At 41.6% G+C, this 21,776-nt stretch overlaps 1 protein-coding gene across 8 annotated transcripts in view; it reads right to left on the reverse strand.

Annotated features, from left to right (window-relative positions):
- Window positions 1–21,776, reverse strand: part of SUSD4 (sushi domain containing 4) — a 134,750-nt gene that overhangs the window by 35,326 nt on the left and 77,648 nt on the right. For all 8 annotated transcript variants that reach the window (XM_059069452.2, XM_067028227.1, XM_059069446.2 and 5 more), the window contains one exon: window positions 1,212–1,385. In XM_059069452.2, the coding sequence (XP_058925435.1) occupies window positions 1,212–1,385 (174 nt within the window). The remainder of the gene's footprint in view (window positions 1–1,211; window positions 1,386–21,776) is intronic.

Consider the following 21,776-nt stretch of genomic DNA (forward strand, 5'->3'; position numbering starts at 1 on the left):
AAAAGAACTCCTAAAGAAGCGTACTGTATTTAAGGGATGTAAAAGGAAATTGAAAGGGTGGGAGAGCCGAAAGACAAGTGGAAAATATGAGAGCAAGAAGGGGTTGGAGTCTGAAATAATTTTCTTGGCCGTTACTCGGATAGCGCCGCAGGACTGGAACGGATCCATGGTTAATAAAGTTCATTTGGATAAACAGCCCCACCTAAAAGCCGGCTGCTGATTCTGTAGAGAGTCTCTAAGAGTATAAATAAATCACGCGTGTCCTTTAAGAATGTAACACATAACATGCTAAACAACCCAGAAGCTTCTGGGGAGAAATGCAGGAGGGTGAGGGCCTGGGTTGCCTCTGTCCTCCTAATCCTGAAGCCTTTGTTCCTTCAAGGGGCCCTGACTCTTAAACTCTCACATAAGGAAATGATTTACTTCCAACTATGGGGTGCACAGAGCAATATCAGCGTCTGCCCGTCATGATTTCCAAGCAGAAAGTTGACATCCGTCTCAACTTTAACATGTCAGTGCTTTTGGTGTAAATAAGATTGCTAGCCTTCTCCCATTGGATGATGAATTATGCATGGGTTTCTTAGTCCTTTGGTCCAAGGCACATGTCAAAAAATAAAATCAGAATTAATGGGAACTCGAGGGCTTATTTTCACAAACAGGGGGCCCTCTGTGTCGGCCCAAGCAAATTTAAAAAACGCAAGAGGATAAATATTCATCGTATGGTTTGGATGAAATTTGAATTTGATTATTTTTCTGCTCCCCATGCATTATAAAAAAGGAAAACATTATTAAGAGAAAATAGCCTCTGTAAGACTGGCTTTAAATATATTCGCACCACAACCGAAATCAGTATAAATGCTGTTATTTCCATCAAATATACAATAGTTCTTCGTTGTGTTCACAGCCCAGTTGCAAGGCTCCTAATCCTGCAACGACTTTTGGTTTCTTAGAATAAAGGAGACATCCAACACACTAGAGAATAAGGTATTTCCCATTTAAACTTTAAAGCTGTGTGTAGAGAGCTGGAGAGAAGCACAGGGAATTGTGGGAAGATTCCAAACACAGAGCTGTGGTGCTCAGAGTGCAGTTCAGCTGAACCACGGGGTGTGCGTGGCTTTGTGTTTCCCCCTGTCAGCCTATTAGTGAAACGTGTACACGCTCCACAGTCAAGTCTGAAAGAACAGCTGAGAACCACAGCCTCAGCCCCGTACCTTGACAGATGGGCAGATGGTCCCACGTTCCGTCAGCACGACATAATGCAGCCATGCTGTACAGGTCAGGGTACCGGATCTTGAATCCTTCATGACAAGTGATGATTAATTTATCTCCATGTCTGTACGTCTTGTTATGAATCTCAGCATCTTCAATTTGTGGGATGCGGCAATCTGCAATTGCGTAAAAAGGATACGTTATTTTTGGAATTCGAACAGTTGTGGTTCACAGAAAGCTCTGATTTTCACACCTGGTCTCAACCTACACGGCGATCTGATACATGGTTCCTTATTTATCGCTAGACTCAGGTCCCAAAGAAAAAGCAACAGAAGCTGCAGAGCCTGCTTCACAGAGAAATAGGAAGAGGGGTCGAGGTGCTGGGGTCCAGGTCCAAAAGGAACCTTGTTTGCTGCCCACGACACTTTACCCTCTACAGTTGAGCTTACAAGCAATTTCGGAAACGAGTGAAGAAAGTCCAAAGCTGGGGACTCACCTGAACTATCTAGCTGGTTGCCCCCTCGGCTGTGTCTGTGGACCGTGCACTGCACCAAACAGCCTGGCTGGCTGCTCTCGCCTGGTCCTCTGCCTGTGGCACCCGAGGGCCTGGGCCTGATAAGAAAATGTGCTCTGCAGAACAGCAGGGGGCCGAGCTGGGGCTGCATTTGCTATTAGCATTTCCCATCCACCTTATCTGTTTTTAAAAAGATGATAAATAGAGCGGCACATGCTACTGCCAGTATCACAAAAGACTCTGAGAAAGCAACTGTTGCCTTTGAAAAATGGAGTCAGAGAAGAATGCAGGTGGCTGGGAGGGGAAGAGGCCACGGTGTCAGAAGGGTGTTGGGGGGGCCAATCATGCAACAAAATGATTCAAAGAGACAATAAAACGAATCCATCGTAACTATCCATCCGCTTCTCACTCTAGCTGGGCTCCAGTTTCCCCTGCGGGCCACTCCACTCTGCGCTGGGAAGTTGGGATCCTGCTCCCTCTGGCCCCTCCCCCTCTAAACACCGCCCAACTAATCCCTTCTAATTTTTTAAGAAAATATATATCGGAGGAGAGTTGATTAATAGTGTTGTTGTGTTCGTTTCAGGTGTACAGCAAAGTGATTCGGTGTATATGGCTGTATATATGTATGTATCTTTTCAAATTCTTTTCCCATGTAGATTATTACAGAATGTTGAACCGAGTTCCCTGTGCTCGACAGTAGGTCTCTCTGTTGGCTATCCACCCTAAATACGGCAGTGGGTACATGTCAGTCCCATCCGGTTTAAGTCACTTTGTTCACCACGTGTCTCTCTTCATCTCCTGTTTTACAGTCTCTGATGTTACGTGCATATGTGCTTGTAAGCACGAGCTATTTACTTCTTCCTTTAGAGTCAGGTAGATGAGTTATGTTTCCAGTTTGCTGCTTCTTCGTTTTTTGAAGGCAAAATTTAAAAACGGCACTTTGATGATCATAGAAGCTTCCTTCAGAAATTTCTCAGTGGGTTTCCCAGCCACTCCCCAAAGCCTATTGAATCCAGAATGGGTTGGAATCGTATCAAATAGGAAGTCTGACCTTCAAGGTCCTCTGAGCTTTGAATGGTTGGCTCTAGGGTGACGAGCCTTGGGAACCGTGACGCAGGTGGCTGGCTTGGGTATAGCTCTGGGAGCTGGGAACTTGGGTAGCTTCCAAAAGAGCACGTCCCAGGAGCTCTGATGCGGGGTTGAGGCTGGGTTTACCGGGAGCAAGCTGACAACAACGGACCCCAGAAAACAGAATGTTCGTGACGGGAAAGCCTCGGGCAGAAGGGGCCTCCCAGGCAGAGGAGGGCAGCTGAGAGCGCAAGGGTGGTGGCCGTTCACCATCTCCTATGAGTCCTCCGGAGGCAAACGCTTGCGAGCCCGGCTCTGCCTTGACCTCAGCCCTCCTTCCCACCGTTAGCTTGAGAGCGGCGACTGTGTCGCCACTTCCTCTGACATTCCCTCCGTGCCTCCAGACCTTTGTACACACCTGGCAAAGAAAGGCCGAGGGAGGCCATGTGGGCCTTTGCCCGAGAACGCTGTGCGCCTGCAGCCCCCCCGAGAGGCTGATTAACAGGCTTTCGGGGCAGTCCTGGCAGCTAAGCCTTCCCCTGAGGAAAGCCATCATCAGCTCTTCCCTTTGCCTATGGATTTCAACAGAGAGAGTCTTGGCTGGAGAACCGGGTTCTGGTTTCAATCTTACTTCTCATTTTTGTGTCTCAGGCTACAGAAAGAGGTTCTCTAACTGTTCATGTTTAACCAATAGTTTTTCTGCAAGAATAGCTGAATTCCTCCCAAATCAATCCCAGAATAATCATGACGAGAGTCACAGATAATTGACAGTTCTCTGCACACCGCTGCTGCCTTCTTCTTAATGGAAAATGTGAATTACATTTTTTTTCAATATCACTATGCAGAAATTATTCACAGCAAATAAAAACACATTTGTCAAGGCATCCGTCTGTAAAATCTGGGCTGTAAATAGATCCTGTGGTAGTAATTTATATGACTAACAGCTATTTTCATGGTTGACTTAAAACTTATTCAAGAATTAACCAGTATGTATACTCAGGAGGTGGTCAACTAGTAGCTGTAAACTCAATGGACAGAACTGGCCATTTGGACACTGTGACATATGGACACTGGCTGACCAGGAGTGGATGCACCCAAGCCTTTTTTTCAAGACTGGCTTCTCTGCATAGTGGTCTATAGTATAGAATGCTTTGAACTGCTAATTAGAATGTCACGTTTCCATAGGCAGGAGCCGGGGACTGTAGGTTCAAAGGGAATTCACAGCCTCCCAAATGCCTGTAATTATGTAACTCTACTCAAAGAAGAGTCAGCATAGAGAGTGATATAGGGCCAATCTACTACGTGAGTGGAACCCCCTCTCCACTGCAGAGTCAAAAGTTGGAGTTCAAACTCCACCAAGGTAGAGAGGCCAGAAGCGGCCACGCCCTACGCGTAAGCACAAAACTCAAACAGACCAGCTCTAACAAAGCCTAACCTAAACCTTGACAGGAGAAAATACCATCCAGAGCCTTTCTAATTGTTTTTTATCCAGAATGTCTGGCACCTAATCCCCCCAACTGAAGGAGGGTGAAGTAGAAAGAAGGCTTTGGAATAAATACATTTCCTAACCAGTTATCGGTAGCAGTCAACAACTCTGGACCTTATTTCTCTGGAAAGAAATAAACCAGGATCTTCAGTCTCTGAAAAGAAACATGCAATCTTCATCAATTCTAGAGTTTCATATAGAAATAACATGATTTTTCTATAGCACAAATGCATCCAGCTGACACAAAGAATTTGTAAAAACTGCTTCAAAAATAGTTACCAAAGAAATATACCTATGAAAAAAGGTCTGTCAATAACTGATTCTGTCAAGTAGAATCAGGTCAACGGTCAAAACTTTTGTCTACAGGGTATCAGTGGGCACTTTGGAGATAAATTTGAGGGATATCAAAAGCTTCCATTCCAGAAATCATTTTTCACCAGCCTATCACTATCATTATTTTTGTATCTTGCTACTAGTAACAATGAGGTTTTAATATGATAAATAAATAACAGGGTGGATAAAAGGCCCTAAGTCAGTACTACACATGTATACCTACGTACAAATCAATTGATCAGATTTAGTTGCAGAGAGCAGAGTCCTAAAGGATAGAGCAGGAAAGAGAAAGAGGAATTTTAAAGAATATGTGCCATGTGTTAGAGTGACCTCTCTTTTAATTAATTAATTAATTTTAATAAATTTATTTATTTAATTTATTTATTTTGGGCTGCACTGGGTCTTCATTGCTGCACATGGGCTTTCTCTAGTTGCGGCGAGCGGGGGCTACTCTTTGTTGCAGTGCGCAGGCTTCTCATTGCAGTGGCTTCTCTTGTTGCGGAGCACGGGCTCTAGGCACGTGGGCTTCAGTAGTTGTGGCACACGGGCTCAGTAGTTGTGGCACACATGCTCAGAGAGCAGGCTCAGTAGTTGTGGCACACGGGCTTAGCTGCTCCGCAGCATGTGGTATCTTCCCAGACTGGGACTCGAACCCGCGTCCCCTGCATCGGCAGGCGGATTCTTAACCACTGCGCCACCAGGGACGTCCCAGATTTGTTTCCCTTTAAAATGTTAGTTATACATGAAAACAAATCTGATTCCTTAAAAATGCTATGTTTCAACATCAATATGCCCCCCGAAGTGTTCCTAGGAACAGGAATACATGATACACACTCAGATTCACAATTCAGATTAGCGTATTAAAGGCTCTGAAAGCCTTGCTATGAAGAACTCTACTGGATCTTGTTTAAGCCAGCACTTGTAAAGCTTACTATTCATCCATCAGTTCATTTATTCATTGAGTTATTGAGTACTTATTCTAGGCCCAGTACATTCTAGGTGCTGGAGATAGAGAAAAAGTCAAGTACCTTACTCTTACGGCATTTGCAATGAGGGAGACTGCTAACAGGCAAATTATCAGGTAAGTGAGCTAGAAAATAACAGGCAATGATCACTGCTATGATGAACACAGAATAAGGTAATAGGATAGGAACTGACTTGGGCACTCCTTTAATTTGTGTAGACTGGCAAGGTCCCTCTGAGGAAATGACTTTTATTAAGCTAAGACCTAATGACAAGAAGAATCCAATCATGTGTGGACCAGGAAGACGTTTCAGCCAGAGGGAACAGCTACTCCAAAGGCCAGGAAAGAGCTCAGTGTCCTTAGAAACACAAAAGAAGATCAGGGACTTCCCTGGCAGTGCAGTGGTTAAGACCCCATGCTTCCAATGCGGGGGGTACAGCTTTGATCCCTGGTCGGGGAAATAGGATCCCACATGCTGCACAGCATGGCCAAAAAAAAAAAAGAAAATCAGTGTGCCTGTAGTAAGCAAGAGGGAGATGGGAAGTCAGATCATGCCAGGCCTTGTAGATGAGGACAGGGGATTTGGTTTTATTTTAGTGTGGCGGGAGCTCCTGGAGCTTCTAATGCATGGGCCATGGCATGCTCTGTATCATGTGGGCACATGCAGTAAAGGGCTGGCCTTGCCGAAGGGAGTTCTGGCCTTGGCCCTCAGCTCCTGGGAATTAACCTCTAAGCCTTTGGATTGTTCTACCTGAGATGAGTATCTTTGTTTATCTGGAGCTTAGCATAGACCAGACAGTCTATGCTAACAGTGTGACTTAGGCCAGGGAACGTTGGTACCTACAGTTATCAGCTCTACTTCTGGAAGAACTGGAGACGCCTAAGTGGCCAACTATGTCTACATGACCAAGCCTCAGTAAAGATGCTGGACCACCAAGCCTCAGGTGAGCTTCTCTGGTTGTCAATACTCCGTGTGTTTTGACACACATTGTTGCTGGGAGAACAGGCACTGTGTGTACAGCTCCACTGGGAGAGAGCAACTGAAAGTTCATGCCTGGCGCCTCCTAGACCCTGTGTGCCTCTCCCCTTGGATGATTTTAATCTGTGTCCTTTTTCTGTAATAAACCATAATCATGAGTATCATCAGTCCTTCTGGTGAATTATGGAAGCTGAGGATGGCCTTGGGGACTTCCAAACTTGTAGCTGGAATCAGAAGTGATAGTCTTGGGGACCCTTGAACTTGCAGTTGTTTTCAGAGGTGATGGTGGTTTTGGGGGGATCCCCAAACCTTGTACAACAAAATCCTTTTTTCACTTAATATCTACTAACATCCTCCAGAGTCACAGTTCTGTATCAGTGCTGTTCCACACCTCTACTATTCTACATAACTACTGTTCCATTCGGTAGTACTCAGAGAACACTGTCCTGACCGCCATAGTTTACTCAGGATCAGGCTGAAGATGCTGAATGGAATCAACTGTGGCTGATGATGTCATCATAAACAAGCAACATAAGGCAGAGAAAAGTAGAGGCAAGAGTTGGTGCTGTTCAGAAAGGAGACGGAGATGTGGGAGCATGTGTGGAGATGTGGGAGCATGTGTAGAGATGTGGGAGCATGTGTGTATGTATAACTGATTTAGTTTGTTGTAGAGGGAAAACTAACACACTAGTGTAAAACAATTATACTCCAATAAAGATGTTAAAAAAAAAAATTAAAAAAAAAAAAAAAAAAAAGAAAGGAGACGACTGGAGAGAGTGGATGCTTCACAGAAAAAGAGGCACCACCATGTGGGTAGTTTTGCTTTGGGAGCACAGCTAGTTCAGGCTGTTTCTTTCTTCTTCATAGGATATTGGCTCTTATGAAACCTGAAGAAGCATCAGGACACGATATTCAAGACCCTGTGGCTCTCAGCTGAATGTTAATGTGGAATTATCATCAGGTCATGCTTAAAACCACCGAGAAAAAGGCATGTGCAACAGAAGTGGACGGCGTAAAGTTATTATAAGTAAGCGTGTTGCTTGTACTTAGTGTTTTACTTTGACCTACAGATTGGTATGTTTTATTTATCTGTGGTTGACGAAGGCAATTATTACCTGTGTTTTGTTATTTAAAGTATTTACTTTTATATTTAACACTTGGATAATAATTCTCTGTGGTTTATTAGCTGTCCACTCTGAAGGACTAAGAATGTTATATATTTCTTTTAAGCATACATGGAACATTTACAAGAATTGACCATACTTGGGCCATAAAGTCTCAAAACACTTCAAAAGACTGAAATTAAAGAGCACGTTTCCTGGCCACAGTGAAATTAAAACAGAAATGAATACAGTCATCCCTCAGTATCCATGGGGCACTTGTTCCAAGTAGGACCTCCTCGTAACCCCATGGATACCAAAATCCACAGATGACTCAAGTCCCTTATACAAAATGGAGAAGTATTTGCATACAACCTACACGCACCCTCCTGTAGATTTCAAATCATCTCTAGATTACCTATAATCCCTAATACAATGTAAATGATATGTAAATGGTTGCAAATAATAACATAATAATATAAATGCTAGGTAAATAGTTGCCAATGTGCAGCAAATTCAAGTTTTGCTTCTTGGAACTTTCTAGAATTTTATTTTGTGTGTGAATATTTTCAATCTGAGGTTGGTGAATTCTGGTGAAACCTGTGGATACTGAGGGCCAACTGTTTGGAAACTAAGTAAAGCTCCCATACGTTTGGAAATTAAGTAATACCTTTCTAAAATAATCCATGGGTCCAAAAAGAAATAACAATAAAAATAGAAGGTACTTTGAACTGAATAACAATGAAAATACTACATATTAAAATGTATGCTCACAGACAAAACTATGGCTCTAAATTTCCCTTTAATCATAAATGCACATATTAGAAAAAGAGAAATATCTGAAAATTAAGAATGTACACCTTGCAGTTGGTTAGGTCAACTTTGTTAATTTCATTGTTCAAGTTTTCTATACCTAGTAGGTTTGCTTTTTCTTGATTGCTCTATAAATTGCTAAGAGAGGAATGTTTAAAGCTTTCACTGTGTTTATGGACTTGTCCTTAAAGAGCTCTTTTTGTAAAGTCCTATGTCATCAGGCATTTATTTTTTATTTATTTATTTATCTTTTTAAATTTTTTGGCCACACCACGTGGCATGCAGGATCTTAGTTCCCTGACCAGGGATCAAACCCACGCCCCCTGCAGTGGAGTGCAGAGTCTTAACCACTGGACCACCAGGGAAGTCCTTGTGGACTTGTCCTTAAAGTTCTATTAACTTTTGCTTTATATATATTGAGGTATATTATTAGGAACACACAAATTTAGAATTATTATTAAGTACCCAAGTTAAGAATTCCTCTAGAAAAGTTAGAAAAAGGACAATTGAACCTGAAGAAGTTACAAGGAAGTAAATAATAAAGAAAATAGCAAGCATTAATGAAATAGAAAAGAAACATATCTAAGAGAGGATCAACAAACCCAAAAGTTTGCTTTTTGAAATCAATAAAATTGGTATATCACTGATGAAACTGATCGAGAAGCAAAGAGGGACCACACACATAACCATAAAAGAATAAAAAAGGAACAGCATTACAAATGCTACATTAAAAACAAAAGATGTCAGACTTCCCTGGTTAAGAATCTGCCTGCCAATGCAGGGGACACAGGTTCGAGCCCTGGTCTGGGAAGATCCCACATGCTGCAGAGTAACTAAGCCCATGAGCCACAACTACTGAAGCCCACAGGCCTAGAGCAAGTGCTCTGCAACAAGAGGAGCCACCACAATGAGAAGCCTGTCCACTGCAACCAAGAGTAGCCTCCACTCGCCGCAACTAGAGAAAGCCCACATGCAGCAACGAAGACCCAAAGCAGCCAAAAAAAAAAAAAAAAGATGTTGTAAAAACTTTATACCAAGAAATTAGAAATTTTAGATTGAGTCGAATTCCTAAAACAAACAAAAATTGTACAATATACCAAAAATGACACAAGAGAAAAGAGAAAGTGGTTATAATCCCACAAAATATTAAATAAATTAAATTCAAAACTAAAAACCTTCCCACAAAGAAAACTCCAGGTCTAGATGGCTTCCCTGTGAATTCTACTAAACGTTTAAGGAAGAACGAGCACACGTCTTACACAAACTCTTTCAGAGTTCTAGTCTGTAGGACCAAAACCACTCATTTTATGAGTGCAGAAAAATCTTGATTGTAAAACCTGACAAGACCGTTACAAAAAGAAGAAAAATTCACAAAAACAATATCCATATATATGCTGTCTACAAGAGACCCACTTCAGACCTAGGGACACATTCAGACTGAAAGTGAGGGGATGGAAAAAGATATTCCATGCAAATGGAAATCAAAAGAAAGCTGGAGTAGCAATACTCATACCAGATAAAATAGACTTTAAAATAAAGAATGTTACAAGAGACAAGGAAGGACACTACATAATGATCAGGGAATCAATCCAAGAAGAAGATATAACAATTATAAATATATAGGCACCCAATATAGGAGCACCTCAATACATAAGGCAACTGCTAACAGCTGTAAAAGAGGAAATCGACAGTAACACAATAAGAGTGGGGGACTTTAACACCTCACTTACACCAATGGACAGATCAACCAAAATGAAAATAAATAATGAAACAGTAGCTTTAAATGACACAATAGACCAGATAGATTTAATTGATATTTATAGGACATCCCATCCTAAAACAGCAGATTACACTTTCTTCTCAAGTGCACATGGAATATTCTCCAGGATAGATCACATCTTGGGTCACAAATCAAGTCTCAGTAAATTTAAGAAAATTGAAATCATATCAAGCATCTTTTCTGACCACAACGCTATGAGATGAGAATTGAATTACATGGAAAAAAATGTAAAAAACACAAACACATGGAGGCTAAACAATACCTTACTAAATAACCAAGAGATCATTGAAGAAGTCAAAGAGGAAAGCAAAAAATACCTAGAGACAATGAAAACACGACGATCTGAAACCTATGGGATGCAGCAAAAGCAGTTCTAAGAGGGAAGTTATAGCAATACAAGCCTACCTCAAGAAACAAGAAAAATCTCAAATAAACAATCAAACCTTACACCTAAAGGAACTAGAGAAAGAAGAACAAACAAAACCCAAAGTTAGCAGAAGGAAAGAAATCATAAAGATCAGAGCAGAAATAAATGAAATAGAAACAAAGAAAACAATCGCAAAGATCAATAAAACTAAAAGCTGGTTCTTTGAGAAGATAAACAAAGTTGATAAACCATTAGCCAGACTCATCAAGAAAAAGAGGGAGAGGACTCAAATAAAATAAGAAATGAAAAAGGAGAAGTTACAACAGACACTGCAGAAATACAAAGCATCCTAAGAGACTACTACAAGCAACTGTATGCCAATAAAATGGACAATCTGGAAGAAATGGACAAATTCTTAGAAAGGTATAACCTTGAAGACTGAATCAGAAAGAAATAGAAAATATGAACAAACCAATCACAAGCAATGAAATTGAAACTGTGATTAAAAATCTTCCAACAAACAAAAGTCCAGGACCAGATGGCTTCACAGGTGAATTCTATCAAACATTTAGAGAAGAGCTAACATCCATCCTTCTCAAACTCTTCCAAAAAGTTGCAGAGGAAGGAAAACTCCCAAATTCATTCTATGAGGCCACCTTCACCCTGATACCAAAACCAGACAAAGATACTACAAAAAAGAAAATTACAGACCAATATCACTGATGAATATAGATGCAAAAATCCTCAACAAAGTACTAGCAAACAGAATCCAACAACACATTAAAAGGATCATACACCATGACCAAGTGGGATTTATCCCAGGGATGAAAGGATTCTTCAATATATGCAAATCAATCAATGTCACACACCATATTAACAGATTGAAGCATAAAAATCATATGATCATCTCAATAGATGCAGAAAAAGCTTTTGACAAAATTCCACACCCATTTATGATAAAAACTCTCCAGAAAGTGGGCATAGAGGGAACCTACCTCAACATAATAAAAGCCATATACGACAAACCCACAGCAAACATCATTCTCAATGGTGAAAAACTGAAAGCATTTCCTCTAAGATCAGGAACAAGACAAGGATGTCCACTCTTGCCACTATTATTCAACATAGTTTTGGAAGTTTTAGCCACAGCAATCAGAGAAGAAAAAGAAATAAAAGGAATACAAATTGGAAAAGAAGACGTAAAACTGTCACTGTTTGCAGATGACATGATACTATACATAGAAAATCCTAAAGATGCCACCAGAAAATTACTAGAGCTAATCAATGAATTTGGTAAAGTTGCAGGATACAAAATTAATGCACAGAAATCTCCTGCATTCCTATACACTAATGATGAAAAATATGAAAGAGAAATTAAGGAAACACTTGCTTTTACCATTGCAACAAAAAGAATAAAATACCTAGGAATAAACCTACCTAGGGAGACAAAAGACCTATATGCAGAAAACTATAAGACACTGATGAAAGAAATTAAAGACGATACCAACAGATGGAGAGATATACCATGTTCTTGGATTGGAAGAATCAATATTGTGAAAATGACTACAATACTCAAAGCAATCTACAGATTCAATCCAATCCCTATCAAATTACCAATGGCATTTTTTATAGAACTAGAACAAAAAATCTTAAAATTTGTATGGAGACAAAAAAGACCCTGAATAGCCAAAGCAGTCTTGAGGGAAAAAAACAGAGCTGGAGGAATCAGACTCCCTGACTTCAGACTATACTACAAAGCTACAGTAAACAAGACAATATGGTACTGGCACAAAAAACAGAAACATAGATCAATGGAACAAGACAGAAAGCCCAGAGGTAAACCCACACACCTATGGTCACCCAATCTATGACAAAGGAGGCAAGGATATACAATGGAGAAAAGACAGTCTCTTTAATAAGTGCTGCTGGGACAACTGGACAGCTACATGTAAAAGAATGAAATTAGAACACTCCCTAACACCATACACAAAAATAAACTCAAAATGGATTAGAGACCTAAATATAAGGTCGGACACTATAAAACTCTTATAGGAAAACATTGGAAGAACACTCTTTGACATAAATCACAACAAGATCTTTTTTGATCCACCTCCTAGAGTAATGGAAATAAAAACAAAAATAAACAAGTGGGACCTAATGAAACTTAAAACCTTTTGCACAGCAAATGAAACCATAAACAAGACGAAAAGACAACCCTCAGAATGGGAGAAAATATTTGCAAACAAATCAACGGACAAAGGATTAATTTCCAAAATATATAAACAGCTCATGCAGCTGAATATTAAAAAACAAAGAACCCAATGCAAAAATGGGCAGAAGACCTAAATAGACATTTCTCCAAAGAAGATATACAGATGGCCAAGAAGCACATGAAAAGCTGCTCAACATCACTAATTATTAGAGAAATGCAAATTGAAACTACAATGAGGTATCACCTCACACCAGTTAGAATGGGCATCATCAGAAAATCTACGAACAAATGCTGGAGAGGGTGTGGAGAAAATGGAACCCTCTTGCACTGTTGGTGGGAATGTAAATTGATACAGCCACTATGGAGCACAGTATGGAGGTTCCTTAAAAATCTAAAAATAGAATTACCATACGACCCAGCAATCCCACTACTGGGCATATACCCAGAGAAAACCATAATTCAAAAAGACACATGCACCCCAATGTACATTGCAGCACTATTTACAACAGCCAGGTCATGGAAGCAACCTAAATGCCCATCGACAGACGAATGGATAAAGAAGATGTGGTACATGTATACAATGGAATATTAGTCAGCCATAAAAAGGAACGAAACTGGGTCATTTGTTGAGACGTGGATGGATCTAGAGACTGTCATACAGAGTGAAGTAAGTCAGAAAGAGGAAAACAAATATCGTATATTAATGCATATATGTGGAACCTAGAAAAATGGTACAGATGAACCAGTTTGCAGGGCAGAAGTTGAGACACAGATGTAGAGAACAAACGTATGGACACCAAAGGGTGAAAGCGGCAGGGAGGTGGGGGTGGTGGTGTGATTAATTGGGAGATTGGGATTGACATGTATACACTGATGTGTATAAAATTGATGACTAATAAGAACCTGCTGTATAAACAAATATACATTATTCAAGTCAAAAAATAAAATAAAATAAAATGAACATATTGTTCAAAAAATAAATAAATAAATAAATAAGTAAGTAAATAAAAGAAATATTCAGGTCAATCCATCTTGTCAAAGTAGATGTTAAATTTATAAATAAGGTATTAGCAGATATAATCCAGCAACAAATTTAAAAGAAAACATATCACAAGTAAGTTGGGTTAATTTCAAGAATGCCAGGTTAGATTAGCATTTGATGATCAAACAGTGCAATTCACTATATTAACAGAATAAGGGAGAAAAGTATTATTATTTCAATAGATGCGAAAAAGCATTTGATAAAATTCAACATCCATTTATAACATTAGAAAAAAAAACCTCTTAACAAGCTAGAAGTGGAAGGAGACACAATATAACAAGAGTTATCTTTTTAAAAATCTGTAGCAAGAATAGGCATTCCATTTGAGACTGAGAATAAGACAAGGACGCTCACTCTTTCCACTTGTATTCAGCATTGTACTGAAGCTCCTAACAAAAGCAGAAATGCAATAAAAGGAAGCAAAGTATTAGGATCAGAAAGAAAAAAAGAAAAGTTGCATTGACTAATGTCATACATGACACGGTGTTGTGTTTGGTAAAAATAAAAAGAATTTACAGAGATAAATAGTAAAATTAATAAACGAGTTTAGCATCATGAATTTCTATATATCATCAATTAAAATGTTTTAATTTATCAATAGCATCAAAAATATTTGAATTTCTAGGCATAAACCTAACAAAAGGAATGTAAGATGTTTATACAGAAAACTATAAAATATTATTGAGAAAAACTGTTATAGAGCTAAATAAATGGGAGAATATTCCATGTTCCTGTATGAAAACTCAATATCATAAGGGCATTATCTCCCCCAAAATGTATCTATAAATTCAATACAATCATATTAAAAATTAAAACTTGTTTTTACAATTGATATGTTGATTCTAAAATTTGTATGGGAATGCAAAAGGCCAAGAACAGTCAGGACAGTCTTGAACAAGTAGAGCAAGGTAGGAAAACTTGCTTTGTCAGAATTCAACACTTATCATAAAGCTACAGTAATTAAAACAGCATAGTATCTCTACAGAGATAGACAAATAGACCAGACCAGAGAGTTCTGAAATAGGACATCTGTCTTATGACAAAGGTGGCAATATAGAGCAGTGAGTGAAAACAGTGTTTCAAATAAATGGTGCTGAATTATATCACATACACAAATCAAATTCAGATAGATTATAGATCTAAACATGAAAGTCAAAATAATGAAGTCTGAGAAGATAACACAGGGGAATGTCTTCATGACATCAGAGTAGAGAAACATTTTTTAAACAAGACAAAGAAAGCACCAGCATAAAGAAAAAGAATGATAGATTTGACCGCATTAAAATTAAGATCTTCTGTTATCCAAAGACACTGATAAGAGAATAATAAAAAAGTAAGCCACATGATGCGAGAAGATATTTTTAGCACATATAACCAACATAGCGCTTATATTCAGTATATATAAAGAACTCCTAAAAATCATTAAGAAAAAGACAACTCAGTAAATCAACGGGCAAGTGAACTGAACAGGCACTTCATAAGAGAGCATAACATGGTGCCCAATAAACATACAGAAAGGTGCTTAACCTCCTACTCACCAAGGAAATGTACAATAAAAGCACAAGCTACCACTACATACCCACCAGTGCCTAAATTACTGACAATACCAAGTGTTGGCAAGGAGCAACAGGGACTCTCATACTCTGCTGCGGGAGTGTAAATGGTACAACCACTTTGGATAATGGCAGTACCTATTAACGCTAAACACTAGTTTGGATATACCTGTGTTTGGATTGGATATGACCAATCCAAATACTGGATTGGTCATATCCAATATCCAAACGCTAATGACCATATCCAATATTGGATATGACCCAGCATATCCAATCCTAGGTGGATATCCAACAGAAATGTGGATATATATATTCACCAAGAGGTGTGTTCAAGAATGTTCACAGCAGCCCTATTTGTAACAGGCCCAACTGGAAAAAACCCTAAATTTCCATCACCACCAGAATGTCCAGATTATGGTCTCTTCATATAATAGAACAGGATGTAGCAATGCCAATGAACAAACTACAGCTACATGCAATAATATGCATGAATTTCACAAACAAAAAGTAAAAGAGTCCAACATAAAATTATACTTACTTTATAATTCCATGTATGTAAACTCAAAAATAAGGCAAAAGTAAATTACACTTAAAATAGTACCATGTTTAGGAAGGCACACTTCCAGGCTAAGCGATTGCCGTGGGACATGACCGCCATGATTCAGGAAAGGGGTTACCTCAGCGAGGGAGGGAGGAGACGGTGATTGGGGGGTGCTTCTGGGGTGCCAGTGACGTTCTATAACTTCGCCTGGATAGTGGTGACAAGAGTGTCTGCTTTGTGATAATTTGCAGAATTGTTTGGTTTTGTAGGCAGCTCTCTCTATATGTTATATTTTATGAATTTTAAAGGTTAAAGCAACAACAACAAAATTAATCCAGAAAGAGGAGTAAGGAAATTCACGGGAAAGGTAGTGATCTTTCCCAACTAAACTGGGAGCTTCTGGGCCTGACAAATAGAGAGTGCTTAGCAGAATTTGGGGAAATGAATGGCTAAACATCTTGGGGTGGCATTTAAATTTCCGAAAATATAAAACCTTAATTATTTTCCAGAAACTTTTTGGAAGGTCATTTGACCTCTTATGTAGATATAGAGGTTGTTGGAGAAACTGGGTTTAGTTCAGAGAGTTTGGCCAACAAATCAGGAGACAAATCGACCTGATTTCTTGCTTTTCTCTTTATAAGCAGAATTTAGACGATTTGATTTAAAAAAAAACCTTTGAGGTCTCTTTCCACCTTCTGGAAAGTAGCCTTCACTTTCAACAACAAGGAAGTGATAGGAGCACGTGGATGCTAGAGCTGAGCTCACAAGAAAAATAAAAGAAGGCCGTTCAAATGCCATTCTCATGGGCTGCGGACTTAACATAGTTTGTAGCCTACATCTTAATGCTCTGCTTGTGGAGCACCTATGGCGAGAAACGCAAGGTGTGTGTTTTTTTATTTTTATTTTTTTTGCGGTACGCGGGCCTCTCGCTGTCGTGGCCTCTCCCGTTGTGAAGCACAGGCTCCGGACTCTCAGGCTCAGCGGCCATGGCTCACGGGCCCAGCCGCTCCGCGGCACGTGGGATCTTCCCGGACCGGGGCACGAACCCGTGTGCCCTGCATCGGCAGGTGGACTCTCAACCACTGCGCCACCAGGGAAGCCCCGCAAGGTGTGTTTTAAGGCCTGCCAGCATGAGACTCTCCTGGAGGTGCCTGCTAAATTCAGATTCCTAATGCATAAAATCTCTAAGAGGAGGCCTGGAAATGTGCATTTTTAACACGCCCCTTGGGCAATTCCCATGAAGTCAAAGTTGAGAACCACTGCTTGATGGATACACAAGGTGACCGACTAGATTGAAGACAGCGGTCCAAATGCAGAGGCTGGCTCACATTTAAGAAGCCCCAGCCCGTCCTTAGCAGCTACGTCAGACAAAAGCAGTAAAGAACAGAATCTTATCTGGGCAGCTGGGGAGGCAGCTCTGCACCCAAGGCCTCTCCCTCCGCTGGCCCGATGCGGGGTTCTGAGGAGACCTGCATTAGAACAGGACCTTCAGGATGCAGACTGAGGAGCCACGGTCAGCCCCGAACTGCTCGAGACCCGCATGAGGGAAAATGAACTTCCTCTGGGATGGGTTTGGAAGGATGGGTTGCCCGGTATTTTTCACAAGCAGCCAACCTGATTCTGGCAAGTTTCAGTTGCAAGCTCGTGAAGAACTGCTTTCTAGGGAATCTCCATGATGGGCGTGGTGTTCGAGGTTGCTAACAATCATTTTGTGACCTTTATACACGATCTGACAAGGATCTGTACACGTGCAGACGTTCTGCGTCTTCAAATCATTCTGCGGCTTCAAGCAACTCCATACCTCCACGGCCCCTGGACTGAGAGGGCGAACGGCAGCGCTCACGTGACACGGGAGATGATGGGAAGCAGCTGGTAGAGGCTGCTAGGATTTGGATTTTCCCTCTGCACTTCCAGGGGGCTCAGCTGGGCAGGCTTGTGAACCCTTGTCTGAGGCGGTCCGGCTGTCATCTTGCAACAATGATAACTGATCATTTCTGTCATTTATCTTTGCTGCATCTGCCCCCAGCTGACCTGACCTTATTTCCTCTGGATTTGTTTTCCCTTTCAAGTCGGGACCACATTTAAGTTAAAGGAATCTTTTTAAGAACAAAAACCCAAACTCACACTGAAGCCACAAGGGATGGAGAGTAGGGAAGCAGTGACTTCTGTTACAAGAATCATAAATAAGTAACGACAGTGGTCCTGGAGACAGGGAGAGGCAGAGCTCTGCTCCTTCCCATCCTAGAAGATGGAAAATGAGAAGAGATTCTCTTAGGGGAAGACATGCAAATACTTGCCCTTGTGGGCACAGGCTGCTCTTTCTGATAACCCATGTCCAAGGCAACAAGAAAGAAATTTTAGATGGTAGAGGATGCACACGAGAAGAAAAGGGCCCTAAATAAAACATGTTTAAAGCATCCATCTGTTGTGGGAAGTTTCTGGAACTGGGAGACAACTCACCTTAATATAGGAGTAACTGTGAAAAAGAAGTAGGATTACCTTGCTTTTGAAAAGTGCCTGTACACCACAGTTGCACTGAATAAAGGAGTCACCTGCCATCTTTGCCAGCTTTAGCTCATGAGTCAAGTTGAAGTGTTTAATTAAAAATGTATAATGTAATACTACTACTTAAACTTACATTGCACCTTTTCCCCAGGAAACTCAAAGAACCTTCTTAACATCAAATTACTCATCTTTTATAGCAATCCTGGTCAGGTCTATGGGAGTCAAAATATTTTAGTAAGTACTTAAAAATACCGCTTACTGAGTGAATTCATTTTTTTCCCCCTTGTTGCACTCTGCAAGGAACTGGGGCAGAGAGGGGTTCACACCATGAAGACATGGCAGATTGGGACAGGGACAGGGACAGCTCTCCTGCGCTCAGTGTCTAAAAGTTCCCAGGGTAATTTCAGCTACTGCTGCCACCTGCACTTTTTGGTCTCAATTGCCCTCATTGTCTGCTGTGACCTACAGCCACCAGCAGACAATGAGGGCAATTGAGACCAAAAAGTGCAGGTGGCAGCAGTAGCTGAAATTACCCTGGGAACTTTTAGAAATACCACGTCTGAGCTCCCATTGCCCAGAGCAACCAAAATAGAATCTCTTGTAGAAAGTTCCAGGCACTGTTGTTCTTTCTAAAAGTTCCCTAGGTGATTCTGACATGCAGCCTGGGTTGCACACCAGCAGGATGGTAGAAAGAGCACTGAACCAGGAGTCAGGATGTGGGTCCTAATCCTGGTTTATTTGCCATGTAACTTGTGTTAAGTCACTTAAACTCTACAGGCTTTAGTTTCTTTTCTTCTTATTTTTTTTTTTTTAATGTGGACTTTTTAAAGTCTTTATTGAATTTGTTACAATATTGCTTCTGTTTTTATGTTTTGGTTTTTGGCCACGAGTCATGTTGGATCTTAGCTCCTCGACCAGGGGTTGAACTGGGGCCCACGGCAGTGAAAGCGCCAAGTCCTAACCACTGGACCTCCAGGGCATTCCTGGCTTTAGTTTCTTTGTTTATAAAATGACAGCAGTGACATTCTCTGATTCTAAGAATTAATGATCTCCCAGAACCTCTCTTTTACACTAGAGAAAATCATGTTCCCTTCCCCATGGTAGAACAATATCAGACCACATCCCCACATGAGTAGGCCTCAAACTTTTTTGCATAAGAATCTGTTGAGAGTTTTAAAAAAAAATATGCAGGATCCTTGGCCTCACTCCTAACTTGCTCACGCAGGAGGTGTGAATATGCATTCTTAACAAGTGCTTGATGCAGGGAGTCCTTGGCACACACTTTGGGAACCGGTGCCCTGCATGAATAGGTTCTTACGGGTTTCAGCAAGATGCCACCCCCATGAGGTGTGGGTGTGGGCCCACTGTGATGATGTGTCACTTGCCCCCGCTCCCTTCCCCTGGGAAAAATCAGCTTTGGTCAGGTGAGATGAACATACTGGAAAGCACAGACCTGGATCTGGATACTAGCTCTGCCACTGGGATGCAGGGCTACCTACGAGACCGTGGAAAATTTAGCCTCTCTGAGCCTCCACGTTTCCTGTCTGTGAGGTAGTAGAACCTACTCCACAGGGTTTTGCTGTGGTAAAGAAGATAATGCATATAAAGCATAGGTACCCAATACATATGACAGATGCCTCCTAGAGAATTCCCTGGCGGTCCAGTGGTTAGGACTCCATGCTTCCACTGCAGGGAACATAGGTTCGATCCCTAGTCAGAGAACTAAGATTCCCCATGCGGTGCAGTGCGGCCATTAAATAAATGAATAAATAAATAAATTAATTAAATAACAGATGCCTCCTAAAACACTGCAATCTTGCTGAGAAGGGAAAACAGAGGCAATGTGAAGACCAGGAGCAGGTATATGGGGGTGTTGGACCGGCCGGGTGCCCAACACCAAGGTAGGCTTTGCCGATAGTGATGGGGGCGGGGCAGGTTCTGGATTGCTGTCTAGGGATCTTTCTCCTTCAGCTGATGCCTCTCTGACTCCATCTTTGTCAACATCCCCAGAGTGCAGGACCCGGGACAGGCAAGTCCATTCACAACGCCCTATGGAAAACTCATTCCCAATTGCTCTGACAACACTGCTAATTGTGGGCAAAGCAATGATAAAATGCACCAGGCTAACCAGCTAATCGGAAGGATGGAAGGAAAGAATGCCCACGTGCTTTCCTTGTGTCTGAGTGAGGAAAAATGGCTGGAGCCAACTGCACTTGGAACTCAAATGTCAGGAAAATGAGTAAAGGGGAGGCCAGAAAAAAAAAAAAAAATTAGCAACTCCTGGAGGACCTCATTGTAAGTATTTGCAGGCAAAGGCCTTACCTGAGGGATGCAAAAGTCTTAACCAGACCGCCTGTCTAAAGGGGGCATCAGGCAGATGGGCTCCACCAGGCCTACAGTCAAGTGATGAAAGAAGACAGGCCAGGAAGCACCACAGGAAACAGCTGCCAGTGCGCTGGGGCCTCCCTTGCCCGCCTGGCAGGTAATATACATGGTAACATCTAGTGTGGGGAGCTGGTGATCACGTGCACCATGGCTAGCGTGTCATTGGTACCCACATCTCCCTCCTGGGTGGAGGGACCTTTCCCCTGAGAAGCACCAAGAGGCCGGATGAGGTTGCTCTGTGGGTTGTCAGGCAAAGCTCATGGGTCTCAACTCGGCCCCTGGGACTGCAGGTCCAACCAAACCATCCTGCCAGGGGCTACGCTGGTCCTTCTCAAGGCGAGGAAAGCCATCCCAAGGGGGGCTCTCCTTACAGGGGCGGCCCTTTGGGGCTACACCAATGTGCGCTTGAAACAGTCCTTCTGTCTCTTGCTCGGCTCCAAGCACAGAGGGAGGACTTCCTGAGAAAGCCGTCGGCTCAGTGAGTTGGTTCTCAAACAGCGGAGCTCAGCAGACCCACCGGCGCTCAGCGGCGTGGTCCTGGGGTTGCCCAGAAGACCGTCGGGGGTTCAAGCTGGTCTGGAACGTGCTCTGGAAGACTCGTACCTTGAACAAGCTGTCTGCCTGCGAGACGTGTGGGACTCTAACTTCACCCAAATCCTTTTTATTTGCTTAGTACAGATCTATCTGAACTTTACCAACGTGACCACTGACTATTTACAGAGCTGCTCAAGAGAGAAGGTGAGGAGAAAAGAAAAAGGTCCCCTCCACCTCATAGAGGAGGGTCTGAGAAGAAGTCCTCCGATATGAAGACGTTTTGCATAAAAATGTACTTCTGCAGTGGCGCTGGTGTAGCCTCTGCCTTCCTGGGTGCATGATCGGGAGGAGGAAACTCAAAGAAGACAAGAAACAGGTGTGTTTCTGTACA

The sequence above is a fragment of the Kogia breviceps genome, chromosome 1 (genome assembly GCF_026419965.1).
Source record: "Kogia breviceps isolate mKogBre1 chromosome 1, mKogBre1 haplotype 1, whole genome shotgun sequence".
Lineage (NCBI taxonomy): Eukaryota > Metazoa > Chordata > Mammalia > Artiodactyla > Physeteridae > Kogia > Kogia breviceps.